The sequence below is a fragment of the Amphiura filiformis genome, chromosome 13 (assembly GCF_039555335.1).
Source record: "Amphiura filiformis chromosome 13, Afil_fr2py, whole genome shotgun sequence".
In the NCBI taxonomy this organism is placed as follows: domain Eukaryota; kingdom Metazoa; phylum Echinodermata; class Ophiuroidea; order Amphilepidida; family Amphiuridae; genus Amphiura; species Amphiura filiformis.
The window spans coordinates 26412263-26434237 of NC_092640.1; the positions used below are offsets into that span (position 1 = coordinate 26412263).

Sequence of the window (21975 nt, forward strand, 5' to 3'; positions counted from 1 at the left end):
AAACAACAACACTTTTGTAAAACGTACATAATTCATTAACAACAATAAATTAAGCAAGTTTGCAAAATATACGATTTGTAGAATGAACTTTTGCAAAACATCAAGGTATTAATTTTCAATAATATATTGATCTAGATAAAGAAAATTGATTTTTGTTTTGATTGCTTCGACCAACAATACCTCGTCTACCCTTAATATTATTAAAAGATTAAACATTGTGTCATATTGCTGTCCGAGGTTGTTGGGTTGTTTTGTTTTTGGTTTTTTTTTTTTTTTGGTTTTTAAAATCATTTTGCTGACTTCATTTGTCTGCAAATAGTTATAACCTGACGACATTAGCAGCAAACAAACCATCCGAAAACCTTTAAAATATTTAAAAAAATATTTTGATCAAGATTGCAAAGCAGTCTATCACCACTGATCACCTGTGACCAAGGATACAGAAACAGAGATGTATCCAAAACGGACATATATTAGAGGTTATTGATTTGAAATCACATTGGGCTATTCCAGATGAAATCCATACACCCCGATGGAAGACATGACCTTAATCTCCTAATCTCCCACACAGGGGGTGTAGATTTCAAATGGAATCAGGGGCGTAGCCAGCTTTCTTGGTCGGGGGGGCAAAAAAATTCAGGGGCACAGCTGAAAAAAAAATAGCAGTTGCAACATGAAATTTTTGTTTTTAGAGAGACTGTACAAGTTTTCGAGCTTCCAAAAAGTCTTTATTGTGGCGATATGCGCGCGTAGCGCGCAACAAATTTTGAATTTGACACTATTTTTGCCCATGATTGAGACGAAATTTGCTTTATTGTGACAATGTTTGTATTTTACACTATTTTGGCCCATGATCGGGGTGAATTTTGATGGAAAAGGGGCTCCTTGCCCTTTTTCTTTTCCTTTGCCCTTTGGTCAGAGGGGCACTTTTTTCTTTCATTTTTTGTTAGGGGGGCAGTCTGCCCCCCCCCCCCCCCCCGCTGGCTACGCTACTGAATGGAGTCACCCATTCAGGTAACCCCATTTGATTTCACACCCCTGTGTGGAAGATTAAGGTCATGTCTTCCATAGGGGGTATAGATTTCAACTGGAATAGTCCATTTGTAAATTATATATGATGATCTCAGGGATAGTCCGGTTTAGTTAGTTTGCTAAAAATAAATCCCGTCTTCATTACTGTCACCACCAAATTAACAGTTTTAAGTAATGATAATTAATTGAATCCATCATGCTAATTAATTAAAGACTACCAAGTTCCGACTGATGGTTAACATAATGATTGAAATGTCCGATGTGTGGAAAGATAAATTTTATTATCTTTATTAAGTGGCTTACGTACGTCAAACCATAAATCAAGACAAAATTACCAAACCAGCTGCATTTATGTCCTTTGGAATTAAAAAAAATCAATTGTCTTATTTTTGTTTGGTGCTTAGTTTAGGGGTTATAAAGTCGAATAGGCGAAATGTCAAATATTTATACACAGAGGTCAAAGTTTTTAAACAAAATTGCCAGATTTCATCAAAAATGGTCACAAATTGCGCCCAAAACATCACTCTTTAATAATTCACAATTTTGGTACAATTATTATTGTTCTGTCCCCCTTCACAATACAGCTAAAGTCCAATAGGAATATAATCTTCGACCCCGCTTCGACCCATGCTTTCATCCGATAAAGGTTGCACATTTCTCAAACAAAATCATTTTCTATTGCGTTTCCAAAGAGCAGTAATTTTTGACAGGTTACGTTTGAATCGGAGCATTTTAACAATTTGACCAGTGTATAAGGTAGGCCTATTTGAGACTGACCTACTTGACTTTATGTATAACTCCAGAACAAAGTAGTCCTTGCAATGTGACAATTGAGTATAGATTGTTGATCACATTTCAGCGCCAAAATTGTTAGGTCATAAAGTTGTGGTCGACTAAGTAGGCCTATAATATGATGGATTGCCAGAATGTTCAAAGTCGTGTCAAGGTCATTTGATGTCAACTGAGTATTGATTGTCGGATTGTCATAAAATTTGGCACATGTAATCATAATTAGGTGTCAAAACCATCAAGGTCATATCAAGGTAACAGTAGATAATTGGATTGTCATGAAACTTGTTTGATATGATCACCCTTGAGCAGCAAACATTCTTAACGTCGTCTGAATATAGATTGTTGGATTGTCGTGAAACTCGGTGGATGTGATTTCCATTGAGCCCTTTGTTAAAAGTATGAATTTAATTTAGACCTATAGCACACAATAATTTCAATTCAGCTTTCAACATGAGTTTTTGAGTATTTCCTAGTATGTCATTGGTAGTATTTACCATCAAATACAAATATTTCCGACCCGGTTAGTTGTGCCACACACACACACAATTACCAAGTACTAGTCGATGCAAAATTATGGAACATGATCTTCATCCGTGGCGTTTTTTCTTGTTTATTCCTAGCGATGAGAGAAAATATTTGAGGTCTAATACTTTCCATGACGCATAAATCATTTTTCAAGAAATTTCCCATGTAAAAGTTGCTCCCAATTTCAGAGTCAAAACTGTACAAAAATCACCAACAAATGACATTTTCACCCATAAGTAAATTGTATTGAATAGGTGATGATTTTGTTCATAGGTATGGAATATCCATGGGTAACGTATTCTGCTTACCAAATAATGAAGTTTCTACTCCATTTAGCTACAAAGAAATAGATAGTTTAAAATGTGACATTTTAAGGTAATTTCGTGAACGTTGCCATGGAAATAGAATAAAACTCGCGAGTTATAAATTTGACAACATAGCAGAAAAGATTCTCCAGACACTCTCAAACATTTTGTATATGATTTGTCCATTTGAAACATCTGTCCAACGACGCGAAAATTGTATGGAGCTGGTCACCATGCTGTTCCCATTTTCTTGTTCGAAGATTCCACTTTTCTATTTTCAGCACCAATATTTATAATTGCACGTCTTCCTTTTGCAAGTTATCCCCTATAATTATATCCAAGAGCCACCAAATCTTTAATTTAGCAGATAGGCGAGTGTTGATTGTTCCCTGTTGGCAAGAGGCAGTCGTCAGTGAACGGCTCTTTTCAGAGCCACCAAATCTTTTACATTAGCAGATAGGCGAGGTCTGCTTGTTTTTTGTTGACAAGGAGCAGTCTTCAGTGAACGGCTCTTTTCAGAACCACCAGTAAGCAAGGGGTGACCTACATGTCTTATTCTTAGGTACTTTATCCTGAAAAAGTCACTAGTCCTGACGAAAGCTTGTCCGACGGCGAACCCGCTAAAAACTTACCGTCGTAAAAGTCTATCCCGCAATTAATTATATCCAATGTAGTAATTTTTCACATATTTTTTTATCAATGGCTTGAAATTTAAACTTGAACACCTATGGCCACTAACATAAAATAATATGTTGGCGGTGCTCTTCACAATGAATTTTCTAGTACAAATAAATAAATAATAATAAAAAATAATAATAATAAAAACATACCTGCTGCTCCTTGGTTATCTATAAGGAATTTATTATCGTAATTATTAGACATTGTAGGTATACGCTTGGGCATTCAGATGCCGAACATAACCCGTCCGGTCCGACTAGCTGGTATAATTGCTAAATCCCTTGGTATACTGAGATGAGCTATCCTTAAGATGATTCCTCCTTATGTCCAAATAACGGAATGACCAGAGGCCAAACAATGTGTCCAGGTTATAGACTTATGATGCACCTGTACGTCACTGTAATGTGCGCCTACACTGTTATACCAATAATAGAATTCTACGGATGTAAGACAACTGGTAGGCCTACAATACGGGGGAAGACCCTGTTGCTTACATGGTGTCCCAGAAGGCTATGCGATTTGCAGAAATTATGTGTCTTGGAATGTGACTGTTAACTGTTTAAGGTTACCAACTATTTTAAAACTGTTGCGATTTGGTAGTTCACAGCATCTTGCGAATGGCAGTGCCTGGCAAAAATTGCATTGATCAATTCATAGCGAGTGTGTATTAGAATTCAAATATCACAAATATACTTTTGTAGGTCCTGTGGTTCTTGAGTTATGTTGTAAAGAGGGCTGAAACAACAACACTTTTGTAAAAACGTACACAACTCATTAACAACAACAAATCTAGCAAGTTTTCAAAATATATGATTTGTAGAATGAACTTGTGCAAAATATCTAAGTGCTATTTTTCAATGATATATTGATTTAGATAATGAAAATTTGTTTGGTTGCTTCGACCAACAATACCTCGTATACCCTTAACGCAGAACAACCAGGTAAACATGAACTATTTCTGAAACGCCTAAGACTAAAGAGGTTGACCTTAAGAAATCGAGTCCAATTGGTTAAATCCAGCCTGGGCATAGCGAGACCAATAAATATTGGGCGTAAAGCATCCAATTTTATCATTATTATGTGTTGGATCCAATATTTTCACACACTTGGATTCGTCAAAACATAATAATGTGCATTATTATGTTTTGATGGATCCAAGTTGTGATAATATTGGATCCAAAACATAATAATGATAAAAGTGGATGCTTTACGCCCAATATTTATTGGTCTCGCTATGAGTTTTAATATATTGGACTCGACTACGTCTCGTCCAATATTTTAAAACTCATAGCTCGACCAATAAATATGGGCTCAACCGATCCAATTTTATATCAAAGTTGGGTGACCGACCCCTTAAAGGAATTGTCTCAAAGACGCAGAAAACTGAGAATGATGGGATACGGTTAATTCGTGAGTATTGTAATAATGTAGGGAAGGTATAATTAATGATTCATGTGCAGTACAACATGTGAAACCGGGTCATTAATGGCCATTAATTAAGGGACCTGGAGGCTATCTGGAATGAGCGTTTGGACAGTATTTTTGTGGGACATGAGAGCACATCAGACATATCGAATTGCATTCTGAATACGAAGAATGTCTTTCTGATATCACATAATTTTTATTTTTTAAATTCACGATATAATACAAATTTTATGACAAATTATTAAAATTTGATATTTTTCACACTTTTCATATATAACAGTCCTCGAAGTAAATTGTATAAATCTAATGATATATTCTTAAAGTGTATACTATGTAGCTGGGAGGAAAAGCCAACGATCAATTGAAAATTTTGACCTTTCATATTGAAGATATGGATTTTTCCCCCCAAAGACCAAATGTTTTTTAAACGTTTTGTATTTAATTTTAAAAATGTTGACAAAATATTTTTGGGCAAACAAGTTTGCAAAATCTTAAACATGTTAAAGGGCATTTCGTGATCCACAGCCTCACTTTTATAAACCACTGGAAACCTCTCTGGCTACATCTATGTTTATGTACACACAAATTCTTGCAGATTAATTAATTCAACAGTGGCCTATGGAGCAGTGTAATACACATAATGCATAACAGCAAACACAAAATCGGAATTAACTGAAATTTTGGGAATAAGCTTTTTAAAGGCTCACAATTCACCTGTAGGTTTCATTATCATTGAGATATAGAACTTTCTTAGAAGAGCAGAAAAGGCAACTATCTGATTACATATCTACATGTTCATACTGTGAAAATTTGGAAAGGTTTAAGAAAAAAGCACAAGGGGCATTTATAAAAATCGCCTTTTATAACAAACATTAGGCTATTCCATTTGAAATCCACACTACCCCTGTGGAAGATTTTGGAAAATATCTCCCATAGAGGGAGTATGTTTTTCAAATGTAATTGGTCAGGGTTAACATTTTTGAAACCCATACTCCCCCTGTATTATCATGGCTTTACCTATATCTTACACATCTGGATACTTATTTCAAATGGAAGTTACCCAATTGTCTATTGTATTCAAAACTCATACTCCCTCTATGGACGACTTTAGCTAAATCTTTCACAGGGGTAGTGTGGATTTTAAGTGGAATAGCCCATATATAACAAAACAGCTCACTTTCTTGTTGCATAATCCAAGTCCTAAAAGCGCGTATAAAATGTATTTTTCATTCAACAAGTCAACATTCAGGAATCCACCTCAAAAAAATTCCTGGCTATATATAGCATCATCATCATCATCAGCCATATTCAGCCCACTGCAGGGCGAAAGCCTCCCCAAGTTGGCACCAAAGTTTCCTGTCATTTGCTTTTGCCATCCACCTGATCCCTATGAAACTTGCTATCTCATCCCTCCATCTGACTTTCTGTCTGCCTTGGTCTGTCTGCCCAGCCAATGCCTCCATTCTGTGACATTCTTTGTCCATCTATTATCTGTTGATCTTGCAAGATGGCCAGCCCAATGCCACTTCTTCATCTTTATTGTGTGGATTATGTCTGTAACTTCTGTTTGGCTCCTGATCCATGCCACTGTTTTCCTGTCCCTTTTGGTGTAGCCCAGCATACATCTTTCCATGCAAAGACTCCTAAGATAGTAATCTGTAGTGAATACAGAGATCGGTTATTGCGTTTCAGCTGCAGAATGGATTTATGAAAATGTAGGCATAATATGCAAATCAGCTCATTAATATTCATAAATATCAAATAACATGACACAAAACTATGCAGCGCATCAGGCCAACATATCTAATCACCATACTATGTTTGGAGTTTTCGGTTATTGCTGTCTAGTGGATTAATGAAATTACTTCCGACCGGAAAGCCAAACAAAGAAACAGAGAAGAAGGCTGGCAACCATTTGCAAGTACATAAGCCCCACATATGTGTGGGGCCAAAAATGCTACACAACTTCAGGGGTCAGTGACACAAAGACGTAACTCCATTTTGGCCATTCTGACAAAAATGAGTTTAAAGATAATTTGCTGCTTGCATGGTTCCGCCATTATGCACTATGTGCGGGGAGAGCCTCAAACTGACAGCATACATGAATGGGAATTGAACCAGGCATATAACATTCTGTGTAAGGTTACGTAGTTCTTCCTTTCAAGTATGCTGCCAGTTCGATGCTCTCCGCACACAGAGTGCATAATGCCGGAACCATGCAAGTAGCGAATGGTCCACATATTGATTTCAATGGGGTGCTAAATGGAGTTACTTCTATGTGTTTATTGGAAAATGCTCATGTTTCTGAAAACATACATTCTTAAAATTTTGATATCAAAATCTATTTTCTCAAAAAGTTACGTCTTTGTGTCACTGACCCCTTGAACTAATATGAACACGGTTGTAAATTAATTAGTCACACTCAACTTTGATATACCAATTTTGTATGTCATTTATTTTGTGTCAAATAATATTTGACATGAACTTGTAATCTCAAAATATACATGACCAGTGCTGTGATTCATTCATACTTCAATGTAAAGCACCATTGGTTACAACCACATCATGAGTTACATAAATGCAGAATCATGCATCAAACTTATCTTATTTTGCACTCCACTATCAAAGTTGTAGTCTAATACATTATCAGAGAGGATATGATGAACATCGGTATGCCAACATTTAACCCCATGAGAACTACCTGCCGATTGGTCAAAATGAGGTTTTCATTATCAATTGGATCAATCAGCAACATTGTTAGAATAATTTCACCACACAAAAAATTGGGGTGAATTATTTGCAAAGCTCCATTCTGATTGGTGATTAAAGTGAAGATATCATGTAATTGACCAATCAGAGGCAATGTTATATCGGCAGGTAGTGCTCAGGGGGTTAAAGCAATGGGTGGTTTCGATAAAAAATAGATACTTATTTGTTTTCCACAAAATGTTAGTTTTCACTGTTCACATTGTGTCCCTTTTTAAAGGTCCTTGACATGATCAACAGTCTCACCCCCCCCCCATTTTTCTTCATCAACACAAAGATTTTGGTATCAGAAGAAAGCTCATATTTTTTGTTATTACCCCAGTCAAATTTAACACAGGAGACATGTTCCATTTAGAGGGTGTGAACAAAAAACAAAGTAAAATGTGGTTACTACACTGGAAGTGTTTGTACTATCCAATGAGGCATTGTTATACAAGATTTTTGCTTCTCATATCAAAACCGCTGAAGCAATACAATTCGGTAAAATCAATGAAGTACTATTAACTTGGATACAATTATTGATATTTCAATATATATTTGATACAAAACCCATCCATCCCCAAGTCCATGGACAGAGATTTTGAGAAAACTAAAAAACAAATGTGTATCAAACATGCTGGGTATTCATAAATGATGGATTTTACATGCTCAATAGACACACGTAGAGGGTGGATTTGAGTTCAACTTTATACATATGATAGGCCTATGTTTAAGCAACAATTTCCCATGCTTAACTCATTGGCCAAAGTATGGACTTGGGTGGGTTTTGTATTCAGGTACTTATTTGGAATATAAACTGTTCAAATTATATTTGGAAATTGGAAAGAGTTACACTATAACCAGTGCTGTGGACATGAACATAGGGTACAATGTCATACAAGAGCTGTGAATAAAAATTGAATATACTAGATAAGTACAACCCGTACACATCTCAATTAGACCTACGCAAATATTGAAAATATATAATTATTATACCTAAGACTTACATATAAAGTAAATTAACACAAAATTTGATTTCAATAAATTATAGTTAAGGTAAATTAATTGGCATAAGACTGGCTATCAATTAATCAAATTAAATGATAGATACAGTTGTACATTAAATGTATTTCCTAAACAGAAGGATTGCCTCTTAGGGCTATTCCAGTTGAAATCCGTACACCCTCTATGGAAGAATGGGGATCTAGAGTTCAGATGGAGTCACCCGTTCAGGTAACCCCATTTGAAATATTCACACTCCCTGTGTGGAAGATTTAGGTCATGTCTTCTATAGGGGGTGTATGGATTTCAACTGGAATAGCCCAATTACGGTACCATAATAGAAACAACAATGAACAAACTATTGACAAATTGACGTATAATTGATTTGAGAATATTTCAGATTCATTTTAGATTTTTCTGGACAGTAGTGACTGAATTTTTGGAGTCACTAAATCAAGAATAAGTACTATAATAGACATAACTTTCTGTCGTAGGAATAGGATATGATAATCATAAATAATAATTTCAGTAAACTTGATTGTATAATACACAAAAATTAACAGGATCACTTTAAAGGACACTTAAGACAAAATAGATTTTCATAGGAATAGTAAACATATATACAATTTGACATAATATACATAACTATTCTTCATAATAAACAATATATTAATGACCCACCATATTTCAGTCAAAACAGTTCTTTGGTGTGCGCATTATTTGACAGACAAGACAGAATAACAGAAGAAGATGGGGACATGAGTTACATGACTAAAGGAGGACTAACACATACACTGTAAGGCAGACATTATCTAAATATGGCTACTCCAAATGGGCTATTGACAAAGTCAACAAACAGAATAGGAAGAAAAGAAACGAGTGAAGAAAAAGAAATATAAGAACAAAACATACAAACACAAAACATATAAAAACAAAAACAAGGGTTTGGTGGTAAAACAAAACATTGTATATAGCAACAGTTATGAGGCATCACAACACTATCAAAAAGATGGTAGTTCACCTAACAGTTAACAGGGCTCAGTCAAAACTCCCAACTGTGTTTCGGCCAACAAAAAAATTGTTTGCTTATCCATAGATCACTTTCAGAAGTTGGGGTAGGTCGGTTGGGAAAAGGTTTATTTTTTCTTTTTTTTTAAGTAACAAGAGCATAATGTGAAGTACTTCAGTACTTGTTAGTATGTAAAAACTCACTGACCACAGCAAACAACTTTTTTGTTTATCTCTGTACCTGTTTCGATGAACATAGGAGGGAGGCGGAGAAAGTGTGTCAATGGAAATACTGTTGAGAAAGGAAAGAATCCAAGCCAATTCAAGAATTACACATCATGTAGCCAGGCATATCATAATTATTAATTATGATAATTAATAAGACATGGAATTGTTCATGTAGCATGTTTTCAACAAAATAAAAGAGGTTCAACACTTCTGTTAACATATAAGATGTTGCAAATGGACAAATTTCAAGATAGTCACACAATAATGAAAAGGGGCTTATGATCGCGAGTTCTGAAGTAGTATTAATTAAAGGTTTTAAAAATTACAAATCTATATCACTATCTCAACACTTCCATTCAAATGAAATCCATATTCTCCATTTAACATTCCTTGGATGGAGCAAAACTACCAATTTGAAAAATACTCAGACTTGGGGGCAATTTTTTTATATGAATATCACACACATTTACATCACCGCAACAACTTTGGCATAAAACCTCTTCATGAAAAAAGTGTACAGTACAAAATGTTCAAACCACACTGCAAAAGTAGACATTTTCACACAATTTTTGACTTGCATATTTAAACTGTTTTGCTTTTAAATATGGTATGGAATTTTAAGCTTCCTTCCACAGACTTTATACACAACAGAAAAATATTTGCACATTGTTATTTTCATGGTAGCTGCTTGGAGCATGCAAAGATGCAAAAATATACGTGGTGTAAAAATTTCCACTTTACAGAATGGTTTTTACTTATTTACGCTGATTTTGTTAACCAAAAACAAAACCTTTTGAGTCTTCATTTCATATTAAAATTACATGCAATTATGGAAATATGACATCTTACACAAAAATTATAAAAATATTATTTTGCCAATTTTTGGCACATTTGGTAAATACTGAGCTATTCCATTTAAGATAAATACACACCACTACTGTGGAAGATTTTGGAAATATATTCCATGGGGAGTATTAATTGGAAATGGAATGAACACATCGGGCAATTCCATTTGAATTTCGCATACCCTCTGAGAAATATTCATCCTGACACACTTCCACAGAGGGAGGGGTAGTTTCAAAGAGAGTTGGTTAATGTGCTAATTCCATTCAAAATACATACTCCTGCTGTGTAGGTATTTGCACAATCTTCCATAGAGGGAGTGTGGTTTTTAAATACAATAGCCAATTTGTACTGATTAACATTTTCTTTTCAAAAGCTTTGCTCTCAGTGTTAACAGAATCAGATATTACTGTACATTCACCATCAAAGTAACAAAAACAAAGACTACTAAATCCCAATTTTTAGAGAAAAATATTTACACACTTTTTAAGTTGGTAGGATATGAAATGCAAAAATTCAATTAATTAAAAGAGATGTATGTTTGATTAGCAAAAAGCACAGACATAAAATATTTTAAGTTGACACACTTCAAGATAGTTTGGCAATAATGTACTGGACCTAATCAGTCTAGGTTTGATGATCGAGGCCAAGGGAAAGTTGTTTGGTTGTACTATAATATACCACCTCACCAAATTTACCACCCGCACCAAATTTACCACCATCAACAGCATTTTCTTTCATAAAGTACTGGGCTCACATTCACATCACATTTTCATAGACTAAAGAGATACAGACCATTCACTAACAGACAAAGTCCCTATGCTTTGTATGCTGAAATTTCTTGCATATTCATGAGGGCTGATTGTTCACTTATGCGTGTCTAACAAATCATACGTCCCTTCTCCTTACGCAATAGATCATTGCATATCTTCATGTTTACACACAATACCATAAATATACAGTATGTGTGTAATAGTTTCGTATAACATTTCTTAGAACGACTGACTCACATTAGCAGATGATGCTGGGACTTTGCCAGTAGGAGAAGGGTCTGTATATTACTAGTTTATGGACATCTTACGTCCCAATCTTTTAAAGCAATATGCATATGGGAGTACTTATAGATCCAACATGCATAATTTTGGAATACCCTCACATCTGATGAAGGGTACCAGTTTGGATTTTTGTTTTTGTCATGAATGTCAAAGTGGTGTACATGCATATTTGGTATAATTTTATGTAAGGAAAACAAACAATAAGTTATTCAATACAAATTAATAGACTACTTCTTTATACAATTCACAGAATTGAATACAGTATGTGTAGATATCTTACACATAAACACAAAATATAATATTTATCTGATTGGGAGATATTTACATTAGATTAAAGCATATGCCAATAAACACATTAAAGATTTGAGTTGAATTGCAGGTCTTCCATATAGTACTTTCTTGTACATAAATTTGAACATAAGAAGTAAGGGGAACCCTCAAACTGTTTAAGGCTATATGGGTCAAATTGTTCACTGATACACATTGACAGACAGAGTTATCAAAATGATTGTTATACCCTATTTCACTACCTGGAGTCAGCGGCTCTAGCTTTGAAATTCAGTGTGTGCTGCATTACCTTAGCATTATTTCTTGCGTGTACTGTACATATGTGCCACTTTGATCATGTGCCTAAAAGTATGCACATGCGCCAAGTAATGCCAAGCTAACGCAGAACATGCCGCTAACTGGAGGTAGTGAAATAAGAGTATAGGTCTACTCATCAGTGTAAAGTGAATATTGGCAAGACTGCCACATCTTAACCCTAACACCCAATAAATACCACAAATACCACGATGAAAACCACTGCACATGCGATGCCACAATCATTCTTTAGAAGTGCTATATGCTCACGGAATCGCTGCTGGGGCAGCGTAACCCGTATGGCTACTGGACGCTGATCGTGTGCTTGGCTAAATGTTGCAATTCTCGCTATTCGCAATAAAGGCGCCGCCAGCGGTTTGCGATGTAATCGTGATGTATCATGGGAAAATCGTGATGTATCATGGGAAAAATTCGACATCAAGTCCGCATAATCGAATATTACCATGCTATTACATAGGAACACGTGACAATATCTTTTAGTTTGTCAATATAGCGGTATTACACGCCGTCGATAGAGAAAAAATTAATTGTGCACATTTCAAATCACATTATTAAGTATTATTGAGTATCGATTCGCGTGTAACACCTTTATTTTGACAAACTAAAAAATAATCACGTGTTCCTGTGTAATAGCATGGTAATATTCGTATTGCGCGGACTTGGATGTCGACCTTTTCCCATGATACATCACGATTACATCGCAAACCGCTGGCGGCGCCCTTATTGCGAATAGCGAGAATTAGAAGCAGATGGCTTTTAATTGGACATCAAATTTGATGGGCGGCAATCATTTTGATACAGCCTGTATAGCTTAACTTTAGGACTCGGCAATCTCAAGTTTTAACACTTACATATTATTGCGCATACCCAATAATTAAACTTTTGAGTTGATTATTTATGCAATTCAGATAAAGAATAATATTGAGCAACTATCATAATGCCATTTACTTTCTTTAAAACAGGTTTTACATTATTGGGCTATTCCAGTTAAAAGCCATACAACCCCTATGGAAGACATGAGCTTAATCTCCAACACAGGGGTGTAGACTGTAGATTTCAAATGGAGTTACCCATTCAGATAACCCCATTTGAAATTCACACTCCCTGTGTGGAAGATTACAGTCATGTCTTCCATAGGGGGTGTATGGATTTCAACTGGCATAGCCAATTACAGCATACATGTATCATGGTTAAAGGCAATCTAGTCTAACTCCATGGGGTATTGGGGTACTACTGCTTTTCTTACATTGCCTCTGATTGGTTGATTACATAATATAACCATCTGAGTAACCAATCAAAATAGAGCTCACAGGAATTTTATGATATTCTCTTCAGCCCTATTCACTATTCTTACCATATTTCTGATTGGGTCAATACATGATATAGCACTCTTTGCAACCAATCAAAAAATTTCTTAGAGGCCCATAATTCAGGCAACTACAGGTTTAAATCCCTGTAATACATACTACATGTACATAAGGCACAATTCAACAATGGCACTAATAATCATACAACAACTTTCATCCTCCCTCCCCCCTCAGGATTGATGCCCATTGGGCTATTCCATTTAAAATCCACACTACCCCTGTGAAAGATTTTGGAAATATCTTCCACGGGGGAGTATGAATTTCAAATGGAATGAGCACATTAGCAGCTCCATTTGAAACTCACTTTCCCTCAGGGGAAGATTCAGGTTGAATCTTCATCAGAGGGTGTATGAAATTCAAATGGAGCTGCCTAATGCTCATTCCATTGGAAATTCATACTCCCCTGTGGAAGATACTTCAAAATCTTCTACAGGGTAGTGTGGATTTTAAATGGAATAACCCATTGCACTTTATCTGTAACGATATTGGAAATATGAGTATACAAAAATGTAGTCAATATCATCTCTCACGAATAAAACTAGTTCCCTAACAATATGGTAAGTTGTTTTATAATTTACCTGCAAGTTTTACATCTGTGAGTTCAACTCATGTTTTAGAAATACTATAACTTTCTTATGTAAATTCATACAATTATAACATGCTTTGTACTAGGCGCATAATTTGCAAGCGGGCCCCACTTTTTTGCACTTTTTGGCAATGGTTTGCAATTTTATGCACTTTTTTGCACGTTTTTGCAGCTTACCATAACTTGGGGTGCCCCATTTTTTTCACCTTGCTACGCGCCTGGGCAATATTCTCAAGTACATCCTGTGAAAGATTTTGGAAATATCTTCCACAGGGGAGTATAATTTCAAATGGAATGAACACATTAGCAGCTCCATTTGAAACTCACTTTCCCTCAGGGGAAGATTCAGGTCGAATCTTCATCAGAGGGTGTATGAAATTCAAATGGAGCTGCCTAATGTGCTCATTCCATTGGAAATTCATACTCCCCCTGTGGAAGATACTTCCAAAATCTTCTACAGGGGTAGTGTGGATTTTAAATGGAAAAACCCATTGCACTTTATCTGTAACGATATTGGAAATATGAGTATACAAAAATGTAGTCAATATCATCTCTCACGAATAAAACTAGTTCCCTAACAATATGGTAAGTTGTTTTATAATTTACCTGCAAGTTTTACATCTGTGAGTTCAACTCATGTTTTAGAAATACTATAACTTTCTTATGTAAATTCATACAATTATAACATACTTTGTACTAGGCGCATAATTTGCAAGCGGGCCCCACTTTTTTGCACTTTTTGGCAATGGTTTGCAATTTTATGCACTTTTTGCACGTTTTTGCAGCTTACCATAACTTGGGGTGCCCATTTTTTCACCTTCTGGCGCCTGGGCAATATTCTCAAGTACATATGTGACACGATCTACTCCATGGGGGGCTAAAGGAGGCATTTTTAAAAATTGAGTTACTATATAATTATTACCTTATACAAACATCAGGCTATCATATACTGAAAATACCAAAGATCTATTTTGTGATGTGTATTTTCTTATGTATTTTATTGTTTTTTACTCAATATTTTTGCCTTTATCTCAATTTCAAATTTGCGGCTTTGGCCCCATGGACCAGATTGTGTCACATATACAAAAAAACACATCAATTTATAGTGTGCTACGCATAGGCATAAACCCACAAGTCTCTGCACACTTGACATACGTTCTTTGGATAACTCTTGATATTTTGAGAAAATAATAAACCTCATAAACTTGTACTCTTAATGTTGAAGCCTATGGCTACAATGTAGCATGCAGAGCATTAATTTATATTTCACAATGAGTTGTCCAAAATAGGAAGGAATACACTTTATGTAATTTGATTACACACAATGAGTCATTTAATGAGTTGTTTATTTTGTTTTTACAACTAAACAAAATCAAAATATTTCAGTTATATTTTAATTGTGTACCCCAGGGATATTATATAATTATTTTCCTCTTATGTAATGTAAATTGTGCACACATGGTGAAGTCAATGGTTATATAATGTAGTACTTACAAATGAATTTCAGTAATTTCAACACCATAACATATGTTAAGGAAAAGCAATGACAAGTTAATATAATTGAGGCCGAAACCCAGGACCTTAGGGTTCCTGGGTTAGGGTTGTAGTACTTTTTAACATAAGGAGTACTTTAAATATAGATCAAAGCTTCTCTTCAAGACTCCAGGACCTTAGGGTTCCTGGGTTAGAGTTATAGTACATTTTAACATAAGGAGTACTTATAGATCAAAGCTTCTCTTCAAGACTGCAGGACCTTAAGGTTCCTGGGTTAGCATCATAAGTACATTTTAACATAAGGAATACTTATAGATACATGCCTTTCTTCAAGACTGCAGGACCTCAGGGTTCCTGGGCCAGGTTCAGGGTTAGGGTAATAAGTACTTTTTAACATAATAAGTATTTATAGAGGGTTCCTGGGCTGGTTATCTGGGTAAGAGTTATAGTACTTTTTAACATAAGGATTACTTATAGATCCAGGCCTCTCTTCAAAACTGCATGACCTTAGGGTTCCTGGGCTGGGTATCTGGGTTAGGGTTATAAGTACTTTTTAACATACAGAGTATATCCAGGACCTTAGGGTTTCTGGGTTAGTGTTATAGTACTTTTTAACATAAGGAGTACTTATAGATCCATGCCTTTCTTCAAGACTGCAGGACCTTAGGGTTCCTGGGTTAGGGTTATAAGTACTTTTTAACACAAGAAGCACTTATAGATCCAAGCCTCTCTTCAACTGCATTGTTATCAAACCTCAATATTTACATAGTATTTCTTTTTGTACAAAAAATGCAATATTTACAAAGTACGCCTGTGAGCCATTTACAGTGTAATTACAACTTAACAATACAAACACTACAGCACACAATCAAAAATCCAACTAATCAGGCGATATGCTCAGATTGGATTGGTCATGTCACAAACTGGTGACCACACAAAACCATATGTGATTTTATAACATATATTCAAAATGGACACCAGAGCAGACATAGCAATGATCTTACATTAGTTGTGTCACAAAATGCCAACCGAACAAAGAATGTGTGATTTCATAACATACTCATAGAAGAATTCCCCAGCAATATCAACAATTGCTTTACAATTGCTGGTACTTCATTGATCTGCCATTAAGCAAAAGAAGTATTCATCAAGTTGCCTTTCTGTTGCAATTTAGTAGAATTACACAAACCTTTTCCTCTTTCTATTTAAATCACCTCCTGTCACCTTCTTTATGTGGACATCTTTGGTGTGACAAATTGGTGCAACCCTGCCTCCTCATGATGTAGTTGATATCTGTGGACATAGTTGATGTAGTTGATGTCTATGGACGACCTCTTTCTATTTAAATCACCTCCTGTCACCTTCATTATGTGGACATCTTTGGTGCAACTCTGCCTCCTCATGACATAGTTAATGTCTATGGACGACCTAGAGGATCTGATTCAGGCAGGCATGAGATGGTGCGGAACTGGGTGCATGGAGCTGTAAAAGATGCAACATTTACTACCAAGTTATCTGAGTTCTGTGGTATTTGGATGTTTCTGACACGGACAGATTGCTATGTGTATAATTGGTACAGCTATCTCAGGCTCATAGCAATCAATGCATGGTCATACCATATGACCTTTGACACCTTCATGGTGACCTCTGACCTATTAGACAGGCATATGGGCTTCTTGGTACTCATCTTCATCCTTAGCCGCATCACCAGCTTCACTGCTGTCCAGCTGTAAAGAAACAATGCATGTCAAGACAATCAATAACTCTATATTCTAAATTGTATTTAATTTTGTTGTTAGTACAGATGAGGTGACATGTAACGTCCAGTGTTCACTCTCTCCTGAATTTTAATAGGAAATGACAATCTTACCAGTGTCAAAACTACTTTTCACTGCACAACATTGCAGCATACAAGCTCAGAGTGAACACTGGTGACAGGGGTGTTGCTAGATCAATATGATTCGGGGGTGTACAGCATGTTTTGCCGACGGAAATATTTTGTGAATTGTAGACCAAATTTTTTTTTAGCCAGGACGAAGCTCAGTAACTACTATACCATTCACAATGGGTCTATTACATAACAACAGCACAATTTCGTAACACATTAATCTTTTATATGACTCTTGCAATTTGCCGACAATCGCATAGCTTTCACTACATTTGCCGACAATCTTATGGTTTTGACGACAACAGTCAATTTTTGCCGACAAAATTGTGTATTGGGGGGTGTCACACCCCATACCCCCCTATAGCGTCGCCCCTGACTGGTGACATCATACCTTCTAGTTCATGTTAAGCACTTCTCAGTGCCATTACAGACCATTTAGGTATGGCCCTTTTTAGGTATCACCCATTGTGTTAATAGATTAAATTGAGATCATGTGCAGATGAATCCAAGCAAAACACCTTAAACAATCAACAAGTCCACAATTGTTAATCATGTTGCCATTAAATATCACATCACCAACTGATGATGTCAAATTGCTGGAGAAAGATGCTATCCAATGATCAAGGAGAATTAGAGAGGCAAAAATGAGTAGGAGGGGTGAACGGGAGAAGGGGGATAACACCGTTTATTGTGATGTTGGCTCCAATCACATATGTGACATGATCAAGGGGAATGAGTCACATGTCGGCATTTTTCAATAGAAGTTTTTTACACCTTTTTCTGCCAGTTTACAAATGCTACATTTTGATGCAAACCCCATCAAAATTGGACATCTGGTTACCGAGTTATGAGCAATTAATCAATGGCTGAAAACAATATAAAACAAAAGAATTAGAACACTGTTTTTGCCAATATCTCAAAAACAAATTAGCGACATCCGACTCGTCCCCTTGATCATGTCACATATGATGTACTGCTGAGAACTAAGCATCCTGAAAATGAGATCAGAGAATCCTGTGAGAAAGGCAGTGGATGTAATCCATCATTCTGAGGAATCCATCAACCAAAAATGGCAAAGGTCTCAAATGTTAGAGTATTATTTGGATTTTCACACAAAAATATTACTATTTCACTTGTTTATTCAGGAAAATGGTACAACAAATTCAAGGAAAATTAATATGGATGTATTTATGCCAAATACTGACCCAGTGACCAGTGTTAAATGTTGTGAGTCTTCCTGAAATTATGCTCCCATCACCATCACAAAATGTAGGGTTAGTCCCAGGACAAGAATAATCACATTTAATATCAAAGCATTAATTTATTATTACAAAGATAGAATGCAAAGCATGTATGATACAAGTGGATATATACCTAAATACCAGTGCACAGCTTTTCTCTTTGGACATGTGTACATTAACCCTAACGCTCCTGAATGCTACAAAATACTACTTGATATATGCGCTGTTAGTGCATGCATCCCACGTGGTGTGATGACGCAATCGCCTAAGTGATATATAGGCACGGTTTCAGCTGGCCAGCGAAGCCCAAGACCTGTGGCAAAGTGTCGACGACCGAGTGCTTGGCATGCGAGGGGTCTCGGGTTCGAATCCCACCCAGAGCAAACAACTTCTTTCCTTCTTTTCTCTCTTTATTCTTTCCTTCTTTCCCTTCCCGTCGCCAAAAAGCCCTTAGGCGGTTAGGGTTAAGCAAGAGGTTGAAGGGTGATGTTATTCATCGGCTTCATTCCAGTGGCATGATTTTTGGTCATTTTTTTTTTTCAAATTGGCATCTCTTTCATTTTGATAAATCTCAGTACCCAAAATTAGCTCAATTTGACCTAATTGACTTGTTGACAGCGACACCATAACAACTTTGGGGTGTAAACGCAGTGCTGGAGGGGGGAGGACTCAGTACAAATGAGCATACAGGGATGTGCCACAAACATGGGTAGCATTTTCGGCCTTCTGGTATATCAATGACCCTCTTTTTCTAGGCCAAATTTTGGATCCTTTTTTTTTTTTTTTGTTTTTAGAAAATAGCCCAATTTTGCCTCAGTACTGTAGCAAAGTTTTGGAAATGTTCCCAAAATTTGATATATTGATGGGTCCACTTTCAAATTCTCATCAGCACACCCCTACCCAAACTTTAGTGGATTTAGTGTTTAGTGGATACATGTAGTTTGCATGTGGCCATGTTATTGTGTTTTGTTTGCTTGTTGCTTACTTATAGCAAAGCAGAACTACATGGCCTGGCAGGTGTACCCACTTTTCCACAATCCAGGCCTAGGGAGAAGCAAATGTACAAACACCATGTCACAAGGGGGTGAAATTGTTTCCCTGTTTAATCCCATGGCCACTACCAGCCAAATTATCGACCTCTAACAACTATGTTGATTGGTTACAAAGAGGACTATATCATGTACTAAGCCAATCAGAGATAAGGTAAGAATGGACAGTAGGGCTGAATGGGATTAAGCTTAAAATTGTAAGCTTCTACTTCTTCTCTATTGAATTACCAATCACTGCCATTGCATTTAAGAAAGGCAAGCAACAGTGCCTGTAGGAAATGCATCGTTACAGTAATTTCTTTTTCTTGGAATAGCTGTGCACTGGTAAATGGGTTTGAGGCCCACAGGTGGTTTATTAGGACAGATAAGCTTAGCAGCATGCTTACTAAACAGGTGGTACAAATAGTCCCAGTCTTTCTCCCAAGCAGATGAGCTATAATGATATGTCACTTTTACACATGCTTCACACTAAGTAAACAGAAATCAATGATTGCGATATGTTAAATAAAAAATTCTGAATGGTTATAGTGTCGTTCAGGCAACACAAAATATGATCCTGCTGTGAATTTGACAAACTGTTTCTTCGCTAAGTAAAATAGAGCACCATCAATAAAAGGCTTGACACCAGGTGGAAGAGGCCGAAGTTGCTACCAAGGAGCAGGCCATATGGAATTTTCTCCCACATCAGGCAGAAAGTGCAGATTCTGGTAGGTAGTAGGTTCATCAACGGCATGCATGTAGTTTATTCCGTAAAGCGTTATAAGTTTAAGGTCGCTATCATAGATAGGCAATTTTCTTTTGGATATTGGTCACCTTTCTCATTGAATTGGACTTGTGAAACCTTTTGGTGTGAAAAGCTTTAAGACTTGGTTTTAATTTAAGGACGTCAAAATTTAAATTTATTTTGTTGGCAAAATAACTGAATATCCCTTAAATTCTCCATCCTACACATTTCACCAAGCTTTTCTTTCTAAAAAAAACATGTACATGGAGGAAAAATAAAACCCATTACAACGAGCCTTAGGATCTCACATATTGAACCCATACCTTTCCACATTTGTGGGCTTATTTATGGGCACAAACACCGCTAGATCAGGCAGTCTCAGGCACCGCTCCGATTCGCCTTAAACAAACTTGATTAATACGGCTTTGATTAAAATAAATTGAAGGAAAATAAACTTGGCATTCTTTTAGGTTTGAATCACAATATAAGGGATGTAAATGGGCAACATGAAAATATAGGCAACCAATATTTTTTTTTTACATTTCCACAGTTTCTTTTTTTTTTTGCCAAATTTCCAGAATTACGATAATTTCCCAAAGAATTACATCCCTGCAAATTATGTTCTTCTACAATCACTGGTTGGCTTGTTAATTTTGTCAACTGTCTCAACAAATGTGATACAAAAATAGCCCAAGACACTAAAAATACCAAGAAACAGCTGCGGATGGATTAATGAACAGAGGGGCAGATGGGAAAGTTGGTCTCTCATGAACATATTTCAAGAGAGACAAAAACGAAACTATTTTCTGTGAGTACAATTACATGGGCCAGTGCTCTAGGAATGGATATTCCAGTTGAAATCCATACTCTCCCTATGGAAGACACCCGGGGAAGATTGTGATTGGAGTGTGATTGGGTTACCTGAATGGATGACTCCATTTGAAAACTGCACCCTTGTGTGGGAGATTAATGTTCTGCATGCTGGGCATAGGCTTCAACATAAGAAGTCCCAAGTTTTGAGATATTTTCTCAAAATATCAAGAGCTATTTCAAGAACCACTGAACCAATACTAGGCTTGTTTGTACTCCTTTTAATGCATTCTTCAGGCTGATTCTAAATATGGTCATGAAAATTCATGTTTCTGAAATTTTTTAATTTAAAAAAAAAAATTGAAACATGTCGTCTGCAGTCGACACCCGCGTGAAGAGAGTTAAGATCATGTCTTCCATAGGGGGTATATGGATTTCACAAATAGCCCAATTTGCCTCTTGGCTCTTGAATTGCTGGTTCTAATCTCAAGAGAATCTTATGATTGTATTGTGATTTATTGAAATGTATTATATAGGATACAGTTATACCTCCTGTTATAACTTCTGTTACTGGT

General features: G+C 36.2%; 1 protein-coding gene across 2 annotated transcripts in view; it reads right to left on the reverse strand.

Annotated features, from left to right (window-relative positions):
• Positions 1 to 16848: 16848 nt before the first annotated feature.
• The window catches only part of LOC140168169 (band 3 anion transport protein-like), a 93699-nt gene continuing 88572 nt past the window's right edge, over positions 16849 to 21975 (reverse strand). For both annotated transcript variants that reach the window (XM_072191498.1, XM_072191499.1), the window contains one exon: positions 16849 to 17415. In XM_072191498.1, the coding sequence (XP_072047599.1) occupies positions 17344 to 17415 (72 nt within the window). In that variant the 3' untranslated portion in view covers positions 16849 to 17343. The remainder of the gene's footprint in view (positions 17416 to 21975) is intronic.